Below are 25,102 nucleotides of genomic sequence, written 5' to 3'. Positions count from 1 at the left end.
CCCATAGATGGCAGCCCACCAGGCTCCCCCGTCCCTGGGATTCTCCAGGCGAGAACACTAGAGTGGGTTGCCATTTCCGTCTCCAATGCATGAAAGTGAAAAGTGAAAGTGAAGTTGCTCGGTTGTGTCCGGCTCTTAGTGACCTCATGTACTACAGCCCTCCAGGCTCCTCCATCCATGGGATTTTCCAGGCAAGAGTACTGGAGTAGGTTGCTATTGCCTTCTCCATAAAGCAGCACTCCATAAATAAAGTACTACTATTTAAGCAGATGGATGGGCCCTTGGATGAAAGAAATAAAAGCTGTTGGAATGTAGTTTGGATTTTCTCTTGCCTGTGGCCATACGATGTGTATCTTAGAAAGCAAGTTTGTGTTACATTATTAAACCCAGTGGTGTGAAATAGAAAGACTCAAGTGGAATATCTAAAAAATGTAAGGAGAAGTGACAGTAATCCCCTAGAGGTCACTTATCTCTTTAACTGCGAGGATTAAACATTTAATTTGCATTTTCTCAAAGCCATTTAAATAATTTCATAAGCTGCCTCTTGGAATGTGGCTTATAGTAGAAAATATACATTTAATTAAGAAATATTTCTTACATGCATTCACATTTTCAAAGACTGCTATTCTTCACACGGCAACTTTTATGACACAAAAGAGTAAATTCAAATATGACTAAACTTTACTTGGTTTGAATCACCTACAATTCAGTTGACAGAGGAGTAATGTGGGTAGTGAAAGAAAGAATTGGGGTGGAATTAATTAGCCTCAAGAGTGACAGTTACCTCGTTCCTAACAATATGTTTGGGGTGATGTCAGTTTCCTAAAAAGCTCAAACTCACAGTGCTGCTATCAGCATTTTCATTTGAGTTGGAAGCTGCAATGTTTAGCTACTAACTGTGCTTCTGGTCTGAGCCAATTACTTAGTTAGCAATAGCTTCCATATTCTGCTTTACTGAGTATTGTTAAGACTTTAGGTATGGGTGGGAGAGAAAACCATCAAATCGTTACTACTTGCCGAACACCTCTTCCTTCCTCTCTTTGGGTAAATCTGTCCCTTTATGCTGTATTTTTCTCTGCCGTCTCTTGATGAATGGTGTTCACGCTGCTGCCTGCTCAGAGACAGCCAGCACTGACTGTGGCCAGACTTCTGGTTACTGCTGGTGACAGTGGCCTAGAGAAAGCAGGTGGGTCTCAAGGAACACATGTGGAGGATGGCAAATCTCAGGCGCAGAGCCTTCCCAAGATTTGCCTTTGAACAATAAGGGCAGCTGAGTAATGAAATAAAATCTTCATCACGGAGCCTGAGTTCTGGTTCTGCAATCTCCTACCCTGAGTCCTTGCTCCAGGGACAACCTCTCTGAGTCTCCACCTCATCTTCTGTGGAGCAGAGCCTGGTCTAACCTGGCAGGGTTATTGTACACAGGAGTAAATGAAATAACACCTCAGTCTCATAATATTGCCTGATATGGCAGGAGCACTCGGCAAATATTATTCTCATCTCTGCCCAGTGAGGTTAATTCTCAGTATATAACCTCATGTGAAGAGTTGACTCATTGGAAAAGACTCTGATGCTGGGAGGGATTGGAGGCACGAGGAGAAGGGGACGACAGAGGATGAGATGGCTGGATGGCATCACTGACTCGATGGACGTGAGTCTGAGTGAACTCCGGGAGTTGGTGATGGATAGGGAGGCCTGGCATGCTGCGATTCATGGGGTCGCAAAGAGTCGGACACGACTGAGCGACTGAACTGAACTGAACTGAGGGCTTCTTTGGGCTTCCCTGGTAGCTCAGCTAGCAAAGAATCTGCCTACAATGCAGGAAACCCTGGTTTGATTCCTGTGTCAGAAAGATCCCCTGGAGAAAGCATAGGCTACCCACTATAATATTCTTGGGCTTCCCTGGTGGCTCAAATGTTAAAGGCTCTGCCTGCAATGTGGGAGACCTAGGTTCAATCCCTGGATTGGGAAGATCCCCTGGAGAAGGGCATGGCAACCCACTTCAATAGTCTTGCCTGGAGAATCCCTATGGACAGAGGAGCTTGGCAGGCTGTAGTCCCTGGGATCACAAGGAGTCGGACATGACTGAGTGACTAAGCGTAGCACAGGGCTCCTTTACTGTCTTGTGAACTGGTGACAGAGTATGCATTTGTTTTTAGAAAGCCGCACAGAAACATAAATGTCTGAGAAGTGGGTCTTCATTGCACTTGTACATCTTTTGTTTAATTTTTGGATTCTAGAAGTTGGATTTTTTTTGCTTCATGGAGAGAACACTCCACAGCTGTCAATGAGTACAATGTAGTCTCTCAATAAATCCCTGGAAACCTTTGCAGACATTTTATTTGCAGGAATTAAAACAGAAACAACTGAAGCAGCCCGAGTCAGGGAACTAGTTTAGAAAATCATCTTATATTAAATGTGCATACACCTATAACTTACAGTCTGCTCTCTCTGTCCACAGTTCATCTATATCCAAAGATCCAACCAACCAAGGATGGTATAACACTGTAGTATTTCCTATTGAAAAGTGCCTGTGTATAAGCGGACTCACCCAGTTCATATTAGTGTTGTTCAGAGTCATCTGTACTTATGAAGCCTGAAACATGACATTATGTGTATGAAAGTGTTAAGAGTATGAAGCAGAGTCTGTAACAACTGCCTGTTTCATGTGTGTATATTATGACATAGTTTAACCCTATAGGCTGTAGGTGGATGGACCAGAAGAGTCAGTGAAACAGAATCTGCCATAGGCTGGTGGAATTGAATGATGCTTTGGTCAAAGTTCTCTTTACTATTGCAACATATTTTCAACAAAAACAAAAAATCACATTGTTGATTGGATTGGATTTTCAGAAAACAAACTGGCCTTTCCAAAATGCTTTACATCCAGATCTTCAATTTTAATTTTAAAAATTTATGACTAATTTCATTCAAAATTAGTTCTCAATGTACGCTTTCAACCAGAGCAATTTGATTCTAGCAACCGGATCTAGTGATTCACTCACGTAGCTTCTCCTTATAAAACCCCCATGGCTTGTTTTGTTCTGTGCCCTAGGCAATAGTGTGAGCAAATTATGGCTTTCTTTCTTGAGCTTTACATTCTAGACAGGTCAACAAACAACAAATGAATACAAAACCCAAAATAAATTCCAGTAGTGGTTAGTACCATGGAGACAGAATAGGGCTCTGGACACGGGGCTGAAAAGTCACCTATTCAAAGTTTAAGTTCCAGGTTAACTTAATTTGTGTTGTGCTTCCCACGTGACAAAGTGGTAAAGAACCCACCTGCCAATGCAGGAGATGCAGGAGACACGGGTTGGATCCCTGGGTCTGGAGGATCCCCTGGAGTCAGAAATGGCAACCCTCTCCAGTATTCTTGCCTGAAAAATTCCATGGACAGAGGAAACTGGTGGGCTACAGTCCGTGGGGTTGCAGAGTTGGACACCACTGAGCACATCCACAACTTAATTTGTGAACAAACTGTGAAATGAAGCTGGTACCTCTCTGTGGTAGGCTGAGCAATTTTGAACGATTAAGTTTCGAGTCTTGTGACTATTTCTCCAAATAACCTCTTGCGGCCAAGTCGACCCGTCAATATGTTGATATTCTATGTTGAAAGATAAGCGCACAAGGTGCACTTTTCTGACACACTCTTGTGTTGTCTCCTTGCAGTTTTCAGTGAGGACCTTCACTCCAGCCTCTACTTTGTCAATGCATCTCTGCAAGAGGTAGTGTTTGCGAGCACCACGGGGACCCTGGTGCCCTGCCCCGCAGCAGGGATCCCTCCTGTGTCTCTCAGATGGTACCTAGCGACGGGCGAGGAGATCTACGATGTCCCCGGAATCCGCCACGTCCACCCCAACGGCACTCTCCAGATTTTCCCCTTCCCTCCTTCAAGCTTTAGTACCTTAATCCATGATAATACTTACTATTGCACAGCTGAAAATCCTTCAGGGAAAATTAGAAGTCAGGATGTCCACATCAAGGCTGGTGAGTACAGCTCCTCCAACTTTATCCCTTCTCTGCCTGCTGGGGGTCTGGGAGGGCAATGATAAGTACTAGGATGCCATCAGCTGGGAACTGGTGAAAATCCTGTCATTAGTTCATTATTTTGATGGATGCTTTGAGATGTCAAAGTGCCTTAAATGAAAACGCTGGAATTAATCGTTTTAGTTTTAATTAATTGCTAGAAAAATTAATGGTTCTTTCTCCCAGTGAAACAAACACATGAATACTGTAAATATCACCTTTAGCTTCTTGTTTTTATGAGACAGTTTTCTTGAGATTCAACATTTTGCTGTTTGAATAACATGTATGTCAAAAGTGTTTGGGATTCTCAGGTAAAGAACCCACCTGCCAATGTAGGAAATGCAGAAGATGTGGTTTTGATCCCTGGGTTGGGAAGATCCCCTGGAGAAGAACATGGCAACTCTAGTATTTTTGCCTGGAGAATTCCATGGACAGAGGAGCCCGGTGGGCTACAGTCCAGAGTCACAAAGAGTTGGACACAACTGAAGCAACTTAGCATGCATGCAGGCAAAAGTGTTCAATGCATTTGTAAACCGTGACAACTCTGTTTCTATAAATCAGCAAACACTGTGGAAATGGGGAAAATCCTTCTGTGGCATTATGTTTGCTGTGCAGCTCTTGGGTCAATTTTAATGTAGTCACTCAACAAATAGTCCTTGAGCTCCTGTAGTGAATCAGGCTCTGTTTCAGGTACAGGGAGTAGATGGGGAAAAAAGGCCTTGTGTGTGTTTACGTGGACATAATCCTAATGAAAGAGTCAGACAATGGACAAATAAATAAATTTGAGTCAGAGTTTACAATGAAAGTTGGCCTCTGTTCCAGGCACTATGAAATTTGCTGAGTACGTGTAAAAAACTGAGGAGAGAAAAAATGCCAGCCAAGAATCGATGAAAACCTTTTCATCAGTTCAGTGTGATACTGATGGCTGCTTTGAGATGTCAGAGCATCTTTTTCAGAGTTTGGAGTGCCTGTGTTGCTGGAACTAAAACTTGAATTAGTGATATCAAGTTGCAAAAGTCAAAATGATAACCTAGACTTGTATTTTGACCAACTGATACAGTAACTGAAACTTGAGTGTCTCCAAGTCATTGTTCCCCGTTCCCCTTTCTGCTCCTTCCCCCACACTCTCTCTCAGAGTGAAAGGTTGTTGTTGAATCACAACGCCGGGATTCTTGGCCCCTGGAGGAGAAGAATTCAATCGGGGCCAGAGACAAGGCTTGATCGCTCAGAGCTTTTGTGTAATAAAGTTTTATTAAAGTATAAAGGAGATAGAGAAAGCTTCTGACATAGGCATCAGAAGAGGGTAGAAAGAGTACCCACTTGTTAGTGTTAGCAATGAAATTATATACTCTCCAGTAAATCCAAAGAATGTCTGGATGTTGTAAAGACCTTACCAGACCTACTCCCATAATTTACATTTTAAGATAACAGAATTAGCCAGAAGGTTTAATCCAGAGACTGTCCTCAGACAGAATACATTGTTGTTATATAATCCTTGTAAAGAGCAGGTCTCCTCCCATAATTTACAGAATTAGCCAGAAGGTTTAATCCAGAGACTGTCCTCAGACAGAATACATTGTTGTTATATAATCCTTGTAAAGAGCAGGTCTCCTCCCATAATTTACAGAATTAGCCAGAAGGTTTAATCCAGAGACTGTCCTCAGACAGAATACATTGTTGTTATATAATCCTTGTAAAGAGCAGGTCTCCTCCCATAATTTACAGAATTAGCCAGAAGGTTTAATCCAGAGACTGTCTGCAGGCAGAATACATTGTTGTTATATAATCCTAAGGAATGCAGAGAAGAAAAAAGTTTGTCCTTTCTTCCTCCTTGAGAATTCCAGACCCCTCTCTCCTTGGGGACCCCTAGACTTCTTATCAACCTGCCCAGGAAATGACTCTCTCAAGAGGCAGAGGGTGGAGGTGGAGGATAGCAAGACAAGAGGACAAGGAACTTAACTGGAATAAAGCCATAGCATCAATGTTTATTGTCAGTGAAACAGCATTAGTCTAATATTCTTATATTTCATGTGAAATACAAAAGGCTCTTTAAACAGTTTTGACTGCATCACATGTTGCTGGAATGTTGTCAGTAAATAAACCCTGAATTGATAATGTTCCTTTCAACATCATACTATATATTTTTTTTAATTGTCATAGCTACCAGCCAAACCAGGAATATAGCCTGAGGTTCAGAGACATCAGAAGTTGTACAGACAGGACATATTGTGTCATTCTATAGGTATAATCAAGCCCGGAAAAACACACACACAGCTAGACTCCAGTTACCAAGCAGTGTTTTCTTTTTGTTTTTGAAGCCTAGCCTTTCAAATTCTATGGCAGCCTGGCACAGCATAATGACGAATAGATGAGAATGTGACTTTGATGATTGTCTTACACACCAGATAGCTGGGAGAACTTTGTAATAATTTCTGCAGCAAGTGTGAAGGTGAGATTTGAAGACATCATAACATGAGCACAATGTGAAATGTTTCTGAATTTCTGCATATGATCTCTTTGATGTGAGCAATCAGACATTAGACTGACTCATCCTGCTAGCTACTCATTTCCCGGCTATATTTTGATCTCCATGACACGCTCGTGAATTCCAAGATGTGCACAAAAATGCACTTCAGAAAGGAAGAAAAATTGGCTTTAATCAAAAGATATGAAAAATTGATATCCCAAATAATTAAAATGAAGCAAATGAAATTTGTATAGCAACTTCTAAACCTGACAAACAGGGAGACATAGCGAAGGCCTTTTACCTGGCAGGCTAACAAGTTTAATGATGTGTCATAAAAATGTATTTATAAACTACAAAGTACCACTTAGAGTAAAATCTGGAACTTCAAACAGCTGTACTTGTCTGTGTTAATCTACTTCTGTCTTGGGTTTCCTGTCAGATGAAAGAATTAAATGCTTACTTCTGTTTTAACTGCTATTCTCTACATTTGTCACAGGACTGATTGTTTTTGCACTACCATGTAGGTTTTACAGGGATGGAAATTCCATCATCTTATCCGGCATCTAAGCTATGTTCCCACTTCCAGGGAGTTACATGATGGCTGTTTGTGCGCTGGTATTCTTGACATCTGAAGCCACAGAAGCACATGATGTCTGTGTCAGTTTGAACTTACAAGACGGGCGTTTTGTTGTCCAAATGAGATTTCCTTTCTCACTTATTACGAACACATTATGGTACAGAAGGTGATACCTGGTGAAGGATGCACTTGCTAATTCAGGAGATGCAGGAGACATGGGTTTGATTACTGAGTCAGCAGTATCCCCTGGAGGAGGAAGTGGAAACCCACTAAAATGTTCTTGCCTGGGAAATCCCAAGGATAGAGGAGTCTGGCAGGCTACAGTCCAGGGGGTTGCAAAGAGGCGGACATGACTGAATGACTGAGCGTGGATGCACAATGGTGGTAATAGTCTGTTAGATTGTTAACTGGCTGTTGGACAGTCTGGTGTCACCATTTTTATGTCGATGCTGTTCAGAAGGGCAGGGGAGGGATACGTATGTTCCACAGAGATGACTGTGTAGCAGATCTGAGCAGGATGAGCTCTGACTCAGGGGGACCTGCCTGCGAATCAGTTCAGTTCAGTTCAGTTGCTCAGTCTTGTCCGACTCTTTGGGACCCTGTGGACCCCAGCACACCGGGCTTCCCTCTCCATCACCAGCTCCCAGAGCTTGCTCAAATTCATGTCCATCGAGTCAGTGATGCCATACAACCATCTCATCCTCTGTCGTCCCCTTTTCCTCCTGCCTTTAATCTTTCCCAGCATCGGGGTCTCTTCTAATAAATCAGTTCTTCACATCAGGTGGCCAAAATATTGGAGTTTCAGCTTCAGCATCAGTCCTTCCAGTGAATATTCAGGACTGATTTCCTGTGTATCGGGTCATCCTAAATGTCTGAGTGTCCCTCTAGATTGACACTGGGATTTTTCTGGAATAATCCATTAGGTAAATGGTCTCATAATCTCTCCTTTGTAAGTACAAGGAATTCTTATTCTTTACAGTTTTCACTGACTTTGACTTAGGTTTGACTGTCAGCAAAACAAGGAAGTTTCATCCATCATGTCTTTTTAATCAGCTGTCCCAGTTCTCCTTCACATAAAACACTTTCTTGTCCCTTTGTCCTAGGGACTGAAATGCAGATGGGTTATGTGAAGCACTGCTTCTCTGCCCATGCTGTATTTCTACTTAGCAAATAGTTATCAGCTATATGACCTTGGGCAAGTCAAAAAATTTCTAGTGACTATTTTCTCCTTAGTAGACTGTGGTTAATAACATTTGACTGGGGCTTCTGCTTATAGCTGAAATGGAATAGCAGAGACCAAATTTACCCTTTATCTGAAACAACAAGAGCACACAGACAAAAATAAAATCATCAAACATATCAATCTAATTAAAAGAAAATATCAAAAGAAAGCTGGAGTAACTATGTTAATATCAAAGTATATTTCAGAGCAAAGAATATTACCAAGGCTAAAGAGGGTCATTATGTAAAAAAGGTCAGTTAGTTGAGTATGACTATTATAAATTTTATTTACCTATAAGATAACTTCAAAATACATGAAGTAAAAATTGTTAGAGCTGCCAGAAGAAATAGGCAAGTCAATATTTATAGCTGGAAATTTTAATAATCCTCTGTTAATAACTGGCAGAAAAAGACAGAAAATGAGCAAGAACAAAGAATACTTATATGACACTGCTAATCAACTTGACCCAGTTGACATTTAAATATAGAACATTCCATCTAAGGATAGCACAATACACATTCTCTTTAAGAACACACAGATATTTACTAAAATCATATTATGAATGAAACAAATTTCAGATGAATTTCTAAAAATATTAGTCATATGAAGTATGTTCTTTGACTACAATGGAAGTAAATTAGAATCACTAAGATCTCTGGGAAGTCTCCAAATATTTGGATACTAAAATAACACGCTTCTAAATGGTGTCAAATAAAAAAACAAATGGTAAATGAGAAAGTATTTTGAACTGCATAAAAATGAAAGTACAGTATCTAATAATTTGAGGAATGCCACTAAAACAATGTTTAGGGGGAAAATAAGTTCTAAAAACTTACATTAGCAATGAAAAATGATCTCAAATAGCAATCACTAAAAAATGATCTTAACTTCAGAAAAATGAATACATTAAAACCAATATAAGCAAAAAGAAAATAATAAAGATCAGAGTGGAAAATAATGTATTATAAAATGGGGGAAATCTATGAAGCAAAAAATTGTTTCTTTGAGAAAGATCAGTAAAATCAATACATTGATAAGCTGACTAGACTGAAGAGCAAATGAGAGCAAAGACAAATATATATATATATTCGTCTAGTCAAGGCTATGGTTTTTCCAGTGGTCATGTATGGATGTGAGAGTTGGACTGTGAAGAAAGCTGAGCGCCCAAGAATTGATGTTTTTGAACTGTGGTGTTGGATAAGACTCTTGAGAGTCCCTTGGACTGCAAGGAGATCCAACCAGTCCATCCTAAAGGAGATCAGTCCTGGGTGTTCTTTGGAAAGACTGATGCTGAAGCTGAAACTCCAATACTTTGGCCACTTCATGTGAAGAGTTGACTCATTGGAAAAGATCCTGATGCTGGGAGGGATTGTGAGGCAGGAGAAGAAGGGGACGACAGAGGATGAGATGGCTGGATGGCATCACCGACTCAATGGACATAAGTTTGGGTAAACTCCGGGAGTTGGTGATGGACAGGGAGGCCTGGCATGCTGCAATTCATGGGATCTCAAAGAGTCGGACACGACCAAGAGACTGAACTGAACTGAACTGAATCAGCATTCTCTAATAGTCATCATTCTATACATTTAAATTATAATAAGCAAATATTAAGATATGGGGATGTCAATAAATCAAACAACTTCAATAAAAAAAAGAAACAATTTGAAAGAAACAAAATGCCAAAACTCATTCAGGAAGAAATATACTGAACAGTCCTATTCCTATTAAAGAATTTGAATTCATTATAGAAAGATACCCTGCAATGAAAATGGATTCACTCTTTATTCCACCAAATATTTGAGGAAGAAATAATGAAAATTATACGCAAATGCTTCCAGAAATTTGAAGAGGAAAGAATACTTCCCAAATTATTTTCTGAGATCACCATTACCCTGATACTAAAACAAGACAAAGATATTATAAGAGAAACAAAGGTAAATATTTGTCATGAATATATGTGTAAAAATGCTAAACAAAATTTCAGCAAATTGAATCCAACCACATTTAAAAAGGGCTCATCTCCAGAATGCAAGGTTTTCACACTTGAATATTAACCAAGGCGATTCACCATACTGACATATTAAAAGTAAAGCTATGTGAACATTTCAATAGGTACAGAAAATCATTGACAAAATACAGCATCCTCTTATGATTAAAAACTCCCAAAAATCTAGCAGTAGAATGGAAATTTGATTTTAAAAAGGTAAAAAGTTCCTGCCACAGCCAATATCATACTTAGTGGTGAATGATAAAGTGCTTTCCTTGAAGGATGAGGATGTGTGCTTTCACCAATTCTATTCAACAGTGTACTGAAGTTTGCAGCCAGTGCAAAAAGGGAAGAAAAATAAGTTAAAGGCAACCCAGTTGTAAAGGAAAAAGTTCATCTGTTTTTATTTATAGATGCTAACAATCAATTTTAAAAATTAGATGACCTTTACCAAAAATGGCTCAGTTCAGTTCAGTCACTCAGTCGTGCCCAACTCTTTGGTACCCTGACTGAAGCACACCAAGCTTCTTTGTCCATCACCAACTCCTGGAGCTTGCTCAAGCTCATGTCCATCAAGTTGGTGATGCCTTCCAACCATCTCATCCTCTGCAGTCCCCTTCTCCTCTTGCCTTCAATCTTTCAAGCATCAGGGCCTTTTCTAATTAGTCAGTTATTTGCATCTGGTGGCCAAAGTATTGGAGATTTAGATTTGGCATCAGTCCTTCCAATGAATATTCAGGGTTGATTTCCTTTAGGATTGACACGTTTGATCTCCTTGTAGTTCAAGGGACTCTCAAGAGTCTTCTCCAACACCACAGTTCAAAAGCATCAGTTCTTTGGCACACAGCCTTCTTTATGGTTCAGTTCTCATATCCATACATGACTAATGGAAAAACTGTAGCTTTAACTAGATGGACTTATGTTGGCAAAGTAATGTCTCTGCTTTTTAATATGCTATCTAGGTTGGTCATAGCTTTTCTTCCAAGGAGCAGGCGTCTTTTAATTTCATGACTGCAGTCACCATTTGCAATGATTTTGGAGCCAAATAAAATAGTCTCTCACTGTTTCCATTATATCCCTATCTATTTGCCATGAAGTGATTGGACCAGACTGGTTCCAAATAGGAAAAGGAGTACGTCAAGGCTGTATATTGTCACCCTGCTTATTTAACTTATATGCAGAATACATCATGAGAAACGCTGGGCTGGAAGAAACAAAAGCTGGAATCAAGATTGCTAGGAGAAATATCAATAACCTCAGATATGCAGATGACACCACCCTTAAGGCAGAAAGTGAAGAGGAACTAAAGAGCCTCTTGATGAAAGTGAAAGAGGAGAGTGAAAAAGTTGTCTTAAAGCTCAACATTCAGAAAACAAAGATCATGGCATCTGGTCCCACCACTTCATGGGAAATAGATGGGGAAACAGTAGAAACAGTGTCAGACTTTATTTTTGGGGGCTCCAAAATCACTGCAGATGGTGACTGCAGCCATGAAATTAAAAGACGCTTACTCCTTGGAAGGAAAGTTATGACCAACCTAGACAGCATATTGAAAAGCAGAGACGTTACTTTGCCAACAAAGGTCCGTCTAGTCAAGGCTATGGTTTTTCCTGTGGTCATGTTTGGATGTGAGAGTTGGACTGTGAAGAAAGCTGAGCGCCGGATAATTGATGCTTTTGAACTGTGGTGTTGAAGAAGACTCTTGAGAGTCCCTTGGACTGCAAAGAGATCCAGCCAGTCCATTCTAAAGGAGATCAGTCCTGGGTGTTCTTTGGAAGGAATGATGCTAAAGCTGAAACTCCAGTACTTTGGCCACCTTATGCGAGGAGTTAACTCATTGGAAAAGACTCTGATGCTGGGAGGGATTGGGGGCAGGAGGAGAAGGGGACAACAGAGGATGAGATGGCTGGATGGCATCACCGACTCGATGGACGTGAGTTTGAGTGAACTCCAGGAGTTGGTGATGGACAGGGAGGCCTGGCGTGCTGCAATTCATGGGGTCGCAAAGAGTCAGACACCACTGAGTGACTGAACTGAACTGATGGGACCAGATGCCATAATCTTTGTTTTTGAATGTTGAGTTTTAATCCAGCTTTTTCACTCTCTTCTTTCACTTTCATCAAGAGGCTCTCTAGTTCCTATTTGTTCTCTTCCATAAGGGTGGTGTCATCTGCATATCTGAGGTTATTGATATTTCTCATGACAATCTTGATTCCAGCTTGAACTTTATCCAGCCCGGCATTTCACATGATGTACTCTGCCGCCACTGCTGCTGCTGCTAAGTTGCTTCAGTCATGTCCGACTCTGTGCAACCACATGGATGGCAGCCCACCAAACTCCCCCATCCCTGGGATTCTCCAGGCAAGAACACTGGAGTGGTTTGCCATTTCCTTCTCCAATGCATGAAAGTGAAAAGGGAAAGTGAAGTCACTCAGTCGTGTCCGACTCTTAGCGACTTCATGGACTGCAGCCTACCAGACTCCTCCGTCCATGGGATTTTCCAGGCAAGAGTACTGGAGTGGGGTGCCATTGCCTTCTCCACTGTACTCTGCATAGAAGTTAAATAAGCAGCGTGACAATATACAGCCTTGACGTACCCCCTTCCCAATTTAGAACCATTCCATTTTTCCATGCCCACTTTTCACTATTGCTTCTTGACCTGCATTCAGATTTCTCAGGAGGCAGGTAAAGTGGTCTGGTATTCCCATCTCTAAGAATTTTCCTGCTTGTTGTGATCCACACAGTCAAAGGCTTTAGCATTGTCAATGAAGCAGAAGTAGATATTTTTCTGGAACTCTCTTGCTTTTTTCATGATCCAACAGATGTTGGCAATTTGATCCCTGGTTCCTCTGCCTTTTCTAAATCCAGCTTGAACATCTGGAAGCTCATGGTTCATATACTGTTGAAGCTTGACTTGGAGAATTTTGAGCATTACTTTACTAGCATGTGAGATGAGTGCAATTTTGCAGTAGTTTGAACATTCCTTGGCATTGCCTTTCTTTGGGATTGGAATGAAAACTGACTTTTTCTAGTCCTGTGGCCACTGCTGAGTTTTCTAAATTTGCTGGCATATTTAGTACAACATCTTTGGAACCAGTAAGCGAGTTAGTTTATCAATATGGTGGTATATAAGACCAACACACACACAAACACACAAAACACACACAGTCAGATTGCAAATAGAAAAAAATATGCTCTGTATAATAGCATCCAAAACCTAGGAATACTTAGGAATAAGCATAATGTTAAGTGTGAAAGACACACTAAAAATTACAAAATAGTTCTGAGAAAAGTGAAAGGAGAGAAAAAGCTGTTTTGTTGAGTCAGAGAATATGGTATTGTTCAATGTCCTTTCTCTCCAAAATGATCTATAGAATCTATACGACCCAAGTGAAAACCCAGTGGCCTATCTTTATAACAAATATAAACTAATGAGTTGATTCTAAAATGTTTGTTGAAATTTCAAAGGACCTAGGAGAGGTAGTTGAGATGACTCAAGCACATTTACATTTATTGTGCCCTTTAATCTAATGACATGGCTGACCTAATAGGAGGCAGTGGTCTGTGTTCCAGATGTTGGGGACCCCCCCATATAGATACTCTGTATATTTAAAATTAAAAACAATGACCAGACCAAGTGTTAGTGAGAATACACACCACCTAGCTCTATCAGAAATTCATGGTGGGAGTATAAATAATACAGGCTCTTTGGAATAACAATTTGATAGTTTCTTCAAAGCTGTTGTATATATCCCATCCATTTGATACTTAGGTATTTACGCAAAGCACAAAGAGTTTTAAAAGGATGTTCACAGCAGCCTTATTTGATAAATGAGTAACCAAATTGTTATTTATCCACACAAGGGAATGCAAAATAATGAATTATTCATAAGACAATAGCAGGGAGGAATCTCAAAATAGTTATACTGAATAGAAGAAGCCAGGTGAGAATATATGTCCCATATGATTTCATTTACATAAAATTCTGAAAACATGCAGACTAATCTTTAATAATGGTTGCCTGTAAAGAGGATGGGAAGGAGGGATTACATGGGAAAATAAGTCAACTTTTGGGAAACGGATTTGTTTTTATCTTGGTTATGGTGGTGACTTTGTAGGTGTACACATATGGTAAAACATCAACAAACGTGCAGCCTGTGTGTGTGCTCAGCTGCTTCAGTCCTGTCTGACTCTTTGCCACGCTGTGGATTGAAGCCCACCAGGCTCCTCAGTCTGTGGGATTCTCCAGACAAGAGTACTACAGTGGGATGCCATGTCCTCCTCCCGGGGATCTTCCCAACCCAGGGGTTGAACCTGAGTCTCCTACATTACAGGCAGATTCTTTACCACTGAGCCACCAGGGAAGCCCCATGCAGCTTGCAGAAAGTCAATTATCTCATACAAAGTTGTTTTAAGAAAAAGCCAGTGATAGCACATTTCCGATGTGTTAGAGTTGTCTTGATGTTCACATAACAGAAGCTAGTAATAACTGCTCATATGGTGGGCATCTCTATACCTCTCTGCCCAGCCCACAATAACCCCCTTAATTGTCTCTTGCATCATTATTATAGAAAATGGTCCTGAATCCCTGGTAACAGATGATTGTACTAAGCGAGGGCGGTTAACCAAGTTAGTCTATTAGTTCCTGTGTCCTCTGAAATTGAAACTGAAATCTTGAGAGAGAGATTTCGAGAATGTGGGGTAGATAACGTTTCATCATCCATGTGACCCAGAAAAGGAGAGGAAGACTATTTGTGGGAATAGAGAAGGATGAAGTCTGGATCAAGCGATACAGGCTGTGATACTCTTCCTAAGGCCCACTTGCAGGTACCAGAGCTCTTACTCTCTTCAGAAAATGTTTTCTGTTTCAACTCAAGGCAGCTCAAGCAGGCTTCTCCCACCAGCAGTCAGAGAGACTCAATAAATAGATTGTGTGCTAGACATTGTGCAGAGTCCTCTAAGCTGCACAACCATGTGGAGTAGATGCTTTTTCCATCTTCAGATGAAGGAAATAGAAGCCTCTGTGAACCTGTTGTTGGCTGTTTGCAGGGGTTGTGGTTGGGAGGGCAGTTTAGCTAAACAGCGCTGGGCTGGTATCTCACAGTCTCCAGAACATTTTGTGCTCATTCTCACCTTTTCTTTGCTGCCTATTTCCTCTCTGCCTCCTAAGTCCCTCCGGTCCTTCAGGGCCAACTCAAGGCTCAGGTTCCCTGATTCCCTAGACTCTTGTTACCGTTGGTCATTTTCAGACCCATGCATAGTCTGACTGTTTTCTTCTAGTTGTTCTGTCATGTGAATTTTCTTCTTTTCTTCAGCTAATTATTCTATACAGTGTGGGGATTTCCTTACTCCCTGAGCACTGCTTGACATGAGGGTGTGTACTATATGTAACTGATAATTTGAGGCATCTCCCAATTTAGGTAATCAGCTACAAAATAGAAGGAAAAAAAAACCCAATTTTCATAAAAGTGATACAGTGCCTTAGGGTTACATTGTACCTCTGATAACCATTTCCCCAACAGGAAAGACATCAGGCACAACCCCTTCTACCTCCCAAAGTCCTCTGGTGTTCCCAAGAAATCCAACACAGGGGCATTTGTTTATGTTTTGCCTCTTCAGACCCAGGGATCAAAGGGGTTAGGAATAGTCTGAATCCAGCCTTCAGGAAAGGACCTGCCTTCCTTGGCAATGTTCAGTTCTCCAAACTTTCTCCTTAATCCCCTCTACCCCATCTTCCACCATCCTCTGATTCTTTCATAGACATATTGGGATCAGGGCTGACTTCATGGGATGGGGCCAGCCACACAGGGCCCGGTTCTGAGGGCCTTGTCCTCAAGCTTAGAGCTCTGCTGTTGCTGTCTTGAAATATAAATGTTTTTCTCTTTCCATTTCTGGGGGAAGTGTTTTGGGGCCATGGGACATGCTCCTGAGGCTTGTAGGGAGTTTAAGCTATGTTTCAGCTTTTGTAGGGTCCCACCCCTTGCCACCCTCTGGGATGGGTTCTCAGCCACCTCTCCTGAAGTTCTTGGTGCCCCAGTCCCCATTTTGCCTCCACCTCCCTAGCCACACCCAATGACCCTTGCTGCCCCTGTGATCGCTGGTATGCTGAACCCTTCCCAACCTCTTCCTCATTGCCCTGTCAAGCAAACACTGGAATCCTGCCTCCTGGTGGAGGCCTGGACAAGTGTGGGTGGAGGGAGTGCATACACTCTGAAGTGTGATGGAGCCTGTCTCTGCCCCAGCAGGCAGCACCACAGTGCATTAGCAAGTAACTCGCTGACGGTGAGCCTCTTGTCCACCTCCCATCCAGAAACCAAGAGTGTCCAGACACTGAGATTGCAGTCCCTTAGGCATCATTTTTCCACTGTGGGTTGGGGCACCATGGGTATGGGAAGGGGAGATTACCTTTCTCATCCCTGGCTGTGACATGGTGCCTCAACCCAACAACTGGCAGGAAGCTGGCCCTGCAGCTGGTGGGCTGTGTGTGCTGAGTCATGGAGTGGGTTCTGGGAGCCTATAAGCATCTTTACTTGACCATCAATGATCCCTGCATCCCAGCGAGTGCAAAGTAAGTAGAAAAAAGTTGAGCACAAGACCATAGAAGAAAGAAAGCGTTTTATATTTTATTAATGTTGTTCAGTCACTAAGTCATATCCAACTCCTTGTGAACCCGTTGACTATAGCCTGCCAGGCTCCTCTGTCCATGGAATTTTCCAGGCAAGAATACTGGGATGGGTTGCCATTTCCTTCTCCAGGGAATCTTCCTGACCCAGGGATTGAACCTACATCTGCTGCATTGGCAGGTGGATTATTATCAGCCACCTGGGAAGCTCTTATTTTATTCATATGTTTAACTTTTCCCTTCTTTCTAAATAAGGGCCTTGGATTTTCATCTTGCTCTAGGCCCCACAAATTATGTAGCTGGCCCCCTGTGGTTAAATTAATCTTCATAGATTAATGAAGGGTATGGGGTTCTTCCTTATTTACTAATTATTTGCATTTAAAGGGTTTTCCACTTTAAAGAATGAATTCTAACATTGAGGGTTGGATTAACGCACATTAGCTGTGTGGTCCCTTGCTCCGTGTATGTGCCTGGTTTTGCCCCAAAGTCATATCACTATAGATCCTCTCTCTCTGACCCTGCTATGATATTACATTTTAGGGAAGGATTTTACAGCTTGTAGAGTGACCAAGGGACACTAAACTGACTGTAGTGGATGCTGTTGAGAGTCAGATCCCCCAGGTCTTCAGGCTTGTGGCTGAGAACTTGGATTTACAGTTTTCAGAGCACTGCATATGCCCTGGCACTCCTGAACACAGAGAGTGGAAAGGGCCTGGTAATGCAATGCTCTTGGGCCCTTGGAACTAGCCCCAGGCTGTCAGAATACAAAGTCCTAGCTCCTGGCATGAGGTGGAGTGGCTCTGAGGTATAAGTTATGTTCAGAATTTCCCTCTTCTCAGGGTCTGCTCCTGGGAGGATCCCAACCTAGGACACAAAGCACAATACTTGAGTAACACCACCTTGTAAAGGACACACCAATCATGTTTAAAGCAATAATTACTTTTTGCCAGTTTTGGGTTTCTTGCCTAGTTTCTGTTATACAGTCAACCCTCAGTATACTTGGGTTCCAGATCTTCAGATGGGGAGGGCTGAGTGTACTATGTCATATTATCAATATATAAGAGATTTGAGCATCCATGGAATGTGGTATCTGCAGAGGTTGGGGTCCAAGAACCAATCTGGTGCAGATATTTAAGAATGACCATGGTTAGTGGTAATTGGATGTAGATTGAAGACTGCTGCTGATGCTGCTAAGTTGCGACAGTTGTGTCCGACTCTGTGCGACCCCAGAGACGGCAGCCCACCAGGCTCCCCCGTCCCTGGGATTCTCCAGGCAAGAACACTGGAGTGGGTTGCCATTTCCTTCTCCAATGCATGAAAGTGAAAAGTGAAAGTGAAGTCGCTCAGTCGTCTCCGACTCTACACAAATCTCTTGGGAGGGTTATGATGTCCTCAGAAGAATTTTATTCTACCATAAGAGGTATGTCCCAATAGGTAAGCATGACCTTGTAAATTATGGTCTCCCCAGAAACAAACATATTTCCATTAATATGACAGAGCTCTCTAATGAAAACCCAAGTCACTTTTTTTAAAACAATAGATAATGGCTATACATTCAAATGTTAATGCATGTATTATCTACAGTAAGGTTAGAAAGACTTTCAAAAGGGAAGCTCTGTTTTTTTCTATATTAATTCATCAAGTAGTTAGTAGAAATGCCTTAGTGTATGCCAAGCATTGTTAAATGTTCTAAGATAGTTTTGTAAAAGACTGGATGCATGGTCTGTGCTTGTGGAGTGAATAATCTAGTGAGGGGAGTGGAGAATTTCCTTCCATGTCCCATTCTCTCTGAGCTGGATGGGGTTCAGTGCACCATAGTTACATCCCTGCTTTGAAAAGGTACATCCCTGGGTCTGGCTTGGGATATGGGGAGGAGGCAGAATCCCAGAAATTGTAAACTCTGAAGGCTGCAGTGATTGTGATGCTAGTGAGGCCTCTGGCGAGCTCAGAGAAGAGGGCGCTCCATGGTACTATGTGGGTTCCATGAACGAGGGGATCCAGGACATGACTGTGGGTAATAACAGAGAAGGTGCCCAGCTGGTTCCAGTAATGCAGCGTCATGCATAAGTGCATGCCTGGAGGGAAGACCCTTCCATCTCTCCCTGGGCATGTTCCTTGTCCCTGCCCTTTCCTGTCTGAGACTCCTTTCCTTGATTCCCATTAGAAATTCCCCCACCATTTGTTCACCACTTGTTGCCATTTGTTTATTGAAGCTTTGGGGAGATGGAGTGATTTTGCAGTTTAGAAACAGACATCAGCAGACACCCAAACCTAAATTTGACTCTTACAGCTTCTTAGGTGACCCCATCCTTGGGATAATGGATTCTTTCTGCGGGCTTTTTGCCACCCTGTCCAGTCCCCCGTTCTCTTCTGTTCTCTGCTCATTTTCCTATTTTCTGTCTTGTACTCTCCCACTGAGACCAGATTCTCATTCATTGATGAGTTTGATGAATTCATCTGTTGTCTCTTTCCAATTTATGATTTTAGACTTCCTCTCTTCCAAGAGGGCTATTTATCAAGGCGTTTTTCTGTACAAAGTCAGTTTCCTACCCTGTGTATAGCAGTGACATTTCTGAGGTCAGGCCCTCGGGTACTCTGAATGATTGCCCAGTGAACCCCCTGCAGGTGTGGCACTACCACCTGGACCATCACATCACACCACACAAAGAGTGCAGAAGATGCCTAAGCTTCTGACAATCTCTCTGGTTTGGGATAGGAATGAAAAAATTCTCAAGTTAGGAAAATATTAAATGTTAATACTAAAAAGCAAGACTGGGAGCTATCCTCTTGTGAATTCTCTTAATAATGACTTTTATTGTTGTTGTCACTAAGCCACGTCTGACTCTTGGGACTCCATGGACTAGAGCCCTCCAGGCTCCTCTGTCCATGAGATTTCCCAGGCAAGAATACTGGAGTGGGTTGCCATTTCCTTCTGCAGGACATCTTCCCGACCCAGGGATCAAATCCTCATCTCTGGCTTGGCAGGTGGATTCTCTACCACTGAGCCACCAGAGAAGCCCTGATAATGACACTCTAATACTAAAAGCCTTAGCATATCGCAGAGCTAGCACTAATCTTAAAAGCGCTTCTTCTGGAGCATTGCTTACAATTGCCTATTAGGAGATTTCCCTTCACACTCATTCTCAAAGCTGTCAGTATATTTATTTCTTTTGAAGTTAATTTCCTGGCCAGTTTTCTTGACTCAGACTTGTCCAATAAATGACTAAAACTTTAAGAGAGCTCATTGAAGGGTAAGATAAGTTGTCTCTATGGATATCTTAGAAAAATCATAGACTTCAGAGAATTCAGAATTTGAATCTTGCTATCCCAACCCCCTCATTTTAAATGTGAGGAAATAAAACTCTGGAGAAGTAAGGCTTTCACCCAGGTTTACAGACGTGGAAGGAGGCATAACCTGGATTAGACACACTGAAGTCTCCTTATCCTGGAGGCAGGGGTCTTCTGGACAGATGGGAGATGGTGTGGATCCAAGTAGCTTTATCCAAACTCTTCACAGCAGGCACGGTTCTGGGAGCTTTATCAACATTAACTGTTTGAGTCATCACCATTGACTTACTTGGTAGTTATTTTTTATTAAAATTGTCATTAAATGGATATGAAGAGAACTTGCTCACTGTAAAGTGGTAGGGCCTGGATTTGAACCTGGGCAGTTGGGCTTGCAGGGTGGGCACTGGCCCCCAGCACCCCTTCTTCTGGCCTAGACAGCTAGCTTGTGGAAGTCCCCTGAGCTTTCGCTGGGCCACGTCTGTTGTTGGGAGTGCCTGGTCAGGCTCCATTATCAGCATCCTTGCCTAAGTGACAGGAAGCAGAACCATCATTTCCCAAACTGCTTTGCCACTGTCAGAAATTCACTTGCAAAGAGTTATTATAATTATCACATAGTTTTAAGGATTCCCAGGAGAGGTTGCCTTTTTTGATTTTTTAAAAAATTCTTTCTGTTCATAGTCTGAAATTTTTTTCCTTGTTCCTCACAGGACATGGAAGTTTCCTATCATTATAACTCCAGTTTAAGAAACTACTTCCCTTTTTTAAAGAAAATGTAGTGGTGTGGCTGCATTCCAGGTGGCTCAGTAAGAATCTGCCTACCAATGCAGGAGAAGTGAGTTCCATCCCTGTGTGAGGAAGATCCCCTAGGGAAGGGAATGGCAACCCACTCTAGTATTCTTGCCTGGAGAATTCCATGGATAGAGGAGACTGTGAGGCTACAGTCCATGGAGTTGCAAAGAGTCAGACATGAAACTGAGCAACTAACATTTTCACTTTCACTTGTATCATTTTCTTAATTAGATTCCACTACAAGCATCATCATATGATATTTCCCTTTCTCTCTGACTTACTCAGTATGACAATCTTTAGGTCTATCCATGGATAACCAACAAGGACCTACTGTATAGCAAAGGGAACTCTCCTCAATATTCTATAACAGCATAACTGGGAAAAGAATTTGAAAAAAAATAGATTCATGCATATTTTTGGCTGAGCCTCTTTGTTGTACACTTGAAAGTAATAAAAGATTGTTAATCAACTATACTCCAATGTTAAGAAAACAAAGCAAAATGAACAAAAACTACTCACATCTGGGTACATTTAGAGGTTAGATAAACCGGTTTTTTTTTCATGTACAGTAATGAGAAAATTTATTAAATGCTTTATAGATTATAACATTTAAAAGTTCAGCAAAGCTCTAAACATTTAGAGTTTTTAAGACTTATAACCTTTTAGTTTTGAAACTTTAAAAAAAATCATTTGAAGAATCAGTCAGTAAACACTCTGAAAAAGGAAGAAAACAGTATCAAGATTCAATTACAGATATTCACAGACTTTGTTCTTTTGCCTTCAAGAGCCAGCAAATAATAATTTCTCATAAATAAGGTTATGCCTTTAAGTGTCTTTGGTCCTATTCATTTCTTCACACCATATATATATACCTACCCACACATATCACTTAAACCTTCTTCTAATCTGCCTTAACTAGAAGATAACTGAATGGACAGACTGCTTGAAATAAAGACACACAGTTAACACAATAAGAAGGAATCCAGGAAACTAAATGAACAGCATCTCCTCCTGCCACTACCATTATCCAGTGAAAGATCATGAACACTTGAACTAGGGGAGCAGCAGGAGTGTGGGAGACAATCCGCAGGCCATGCAACTGATTGCATTTGAGGGAACAAGGAGAAGGACAGAGCGCAAGAAAAGATCCAGGTGTTGTTTGTTTGTAGAAGAAAAATTGCTGCGGAAAGGAGAAAATGCTAGCTTAATTGGCTCAACATCACTTATAATTAACAACAAATAAGCAATGCCATAATTAATAATTGATAAATACACATCTAAACAAGATACTTTTTCTTAACAAACTAACAAGTTGGTTAACACCCATTATTGGTGAGCATGTGGTGAACTCCTTCACACTGTTGAAAGGAAGGTAAATGACAGAACCTTTTAAGAGGAAAATTTTCAAAATTAAAAATATAAACACGTTTTGGCCCAGCAATTCTAATTCTAGGAATTGTTGATAATAATATGCTCCAAAACCAACCAACCAAGATAAATGCATACTAGTGTTCATGATCAGTTATTCATAACAGTAAATAACTAAAAACAACTTTACATATTCATTCAGGGAGAATTATTTAAAGCCATTATGATATACCTTGTCAACGGACTCTTAGGCAGATGTTTAACAGAACATAGGAAGACTGGATTAAGTTAAGGGGAAAAAAAGCAAGGCTCCTATTTTTATATATTACCGTTTGTGTGAATTTTTGAAAGTCCACATGTACACACATCTGTGTACACACAGATATTATTCTGGTATTGTCATAAATATTTTTCTGGTAGACAACGTGAGAAACTTAGCAATGGCTATCTCGGAGGAAGACAATATGGCGGAGGAGCAGGTGGAGGGGGAGTACTCCTCTCTCCACGCATGCGTCAGGAATACCTCTTCAGATGCAGAGGATCTCACAGAGCACCCGCCGAGAGTGGGCAGGAGTCCCTGACCGCCCAAAAGGAATATACAGATCCACACAGAACTCGGTCTTCCCTGTGGATGTGGAAGCATGAGATGACGTGGGACTTGCTCAGTAACACATGTGTACAGCCTGGAAGTTTAGGGGAATTTCCCCTATGCTGGGTAATCCTTTGACCCTTGAGAGAAGCAGCAGGTAAATGCTCTTAAGATCCTTCTGTCTTGAAGGCCAATCCTGAGATATAAATGTGTCTGTAACCTCTTGGTGTGACAAGTGTACGAAAAAGTCAAGCAATCAGTGACGCTTGATACCAAGCAAAAGTCAGCTTGATAATTGACGCTTCCTCCATTGCTGCCTAGGAGAAGGCAATGGCACCCCACTCCAGTACTCTTGCCTGGAAAATCCCATGGACGGAGGAGCCTGGTAGGCTGCAGTCCATGGGGTCGCTGAGTCAGACATGACTGAGCGACTTCCCTTTCACTTTTCACTTTCATGCATTGGAGAAGGAAATGGCAACCCATTCCAGTGTTCTTGCCTGGAGAATCCCAGGGACGGGGGAGCCTGGTGGGCTGCCCTCTATGGGGTCGCACGGAGTCGGACACGACTGACCCAACTTAGCAGCAGCAGCCGTTGCTGCCTCACTCTCATTTTCCCTCACTCCTGCTTCTCCTCGGTTATGTTTTCTGATATAATGGTAGCACACAGCCTTTGCTTTCTGGGGGTTAAAGATAAGAGGGTTTGCAGCTATGAAACTTTGACCTACTATATTCATCTTCCCAACACCAGAGGAATTTGCTGAAGGATGAAGCCAACATAGGTGGGTGAGGATATACTAATCACAAAGAAAAGGAGCTGGGCTCACTGGATTATGTCAATGCTTGGCAATTCCAGACTCCAGTTTCATGAAACAATACAATTTCTTACTGTCTCAGTCAAGTAAGTAATTGTACATGCTGTCAATTTCAACTGAAAGGATACTACCTATATCTTGTTTAATATTTCAATCATTATTTGTGATTTCTTCCATTACTTTTAATTCCATTTAATTCCACAATGGGAAATAATTGTGAGATTAAACAAATATCTACCTTTTTTTCTTGGCTTCGGAAAAAAAAAAAAAAGCAACGTCTTTCCATAAGAGGCCAGGGAAGGATACTTTCAATAATGGTTTTATTTTGTGTGTGACAGTAATATATATTTAAGAATATAATTCTTACAGAGAATTTATTTAAGAAGTCTTTACACTATGGGTGTATCTTTAATAATTTCTAGGGATCAACCACCCTTCCTGAAAAGACTCCCTTGACGTGTTTAACAATCGGTGTGGCAAACAACTCAATTAAGATAAACTGTTCTTAGATATACACATGCCCTTTAGTTCTTAATGTAGTTTATTATTAAGAGACTGAAAGTCTTTTAAGACATGAAATACAGGTTTCTTAATTTTTTTCCAGTAAATATTATACTTGATGCAGTTGATATGTGAAAGATACAGTGTGTATATTCAGATGAGATCGTCTGAGAATGAGCCTGTGTGTGTGACCAGGGTCCTCTTCTTACCTTCCAGTTTTACGGGAGCCCTATACAGTCCGTGTGGAGGACCAGAAAACCATGAGAGGCAATGTCGCGGTCTTCAAGTGCATTATCCCCTCCTCGGTGGAGGCCTACATCGCCGTGGTCTCATGGGAGAAAGACACCGTGTCACTCATCTCAGGTAGGGCGTGGGCTTCCTCGGGCCAGGCGGGGCGCCAGGCTCTCCTGCGCACAGCTCCTTCTGGATAACGAATCGGGTCTCCATGTATTCGCGCACTGTAATGAAGAATGTGTGTGCTTCAAGTTGATGCTGTTTTAAATTAAACGTGGTATCAGTGTTTTCTTTCGGTTTGTATGGCTGGATTCATAGGCTCCAGTGAATTGACTGATGGATAGAAATTTGTTCCATGCATTATGTGTATAGTCACTGAGTTACTTTTGGTTTCCAAGTTACCAAGGAAACACTTTGGTTTTATTTCTGCTCCTGGGAATAGAAATAGAGGATTGTTGTTATCTGTGAGAAACCTCAGAACTGATATCCTTATACTCTCTGTAATCTGGAAAATGGAAATCCTGATTTTACGCTATTCTCAGCCTTTCAAGTGTATTCACAGTCATGTGATATCTCTGGCCGCTTAAAGATTTTATTTAGGATATGTAGTCAGTGGC

The 25,102-nt window shown here is 41.5% G+C and overlaps 1 protein-coding gene across 1 annotated transcript in view; it reads left to right on the top strand.

Moving 5' to 3' along the window:
- The first annotated feature begins 3,487 nt into the window (after positions 1–3,487).
- The window catches only part of DSCAM (DS cell adhesion molecule), a 679,278-nt gene continuing 657,663 nt past the window's right edge, over positions 3,488–25,102 (top strand). Inside the window, exons 1-3 of the mRNA XM_069597968.1 lie at positions 3,488–3,509; positions 3,673–3,990; positions 24,468–24,614. Coding sequence (XP_069454069.1) covers positions 3,488–3,509; positions 3,673–3,990; positions 24,468–24,614 — 487 coding nt within the window. The remainder of the gene's footprint in view (positions 3,510–3,672; positions 3,991–24,467; positions 24,615–25,102) is intronic.

The sequence above is a fragment of the Ovis canadensis genome, chromosome 1 (assembly GCF_042477335.2).
Source record: "Ovis canadensis isolate MfBH-ARS-UI-01 breed Bighorn chromosome 1, ARS-UI_OviCan_v2, whole genome shotgun sequence".
NCBI lineage: Eukaryota > Metazoa > Chordata > Mammalia > Artiodactyla > Bovidae > Ovis > Ovis canadensis.
This window is presented reverse-complemented; position numbering and strand designations above follow the sequence as displayed.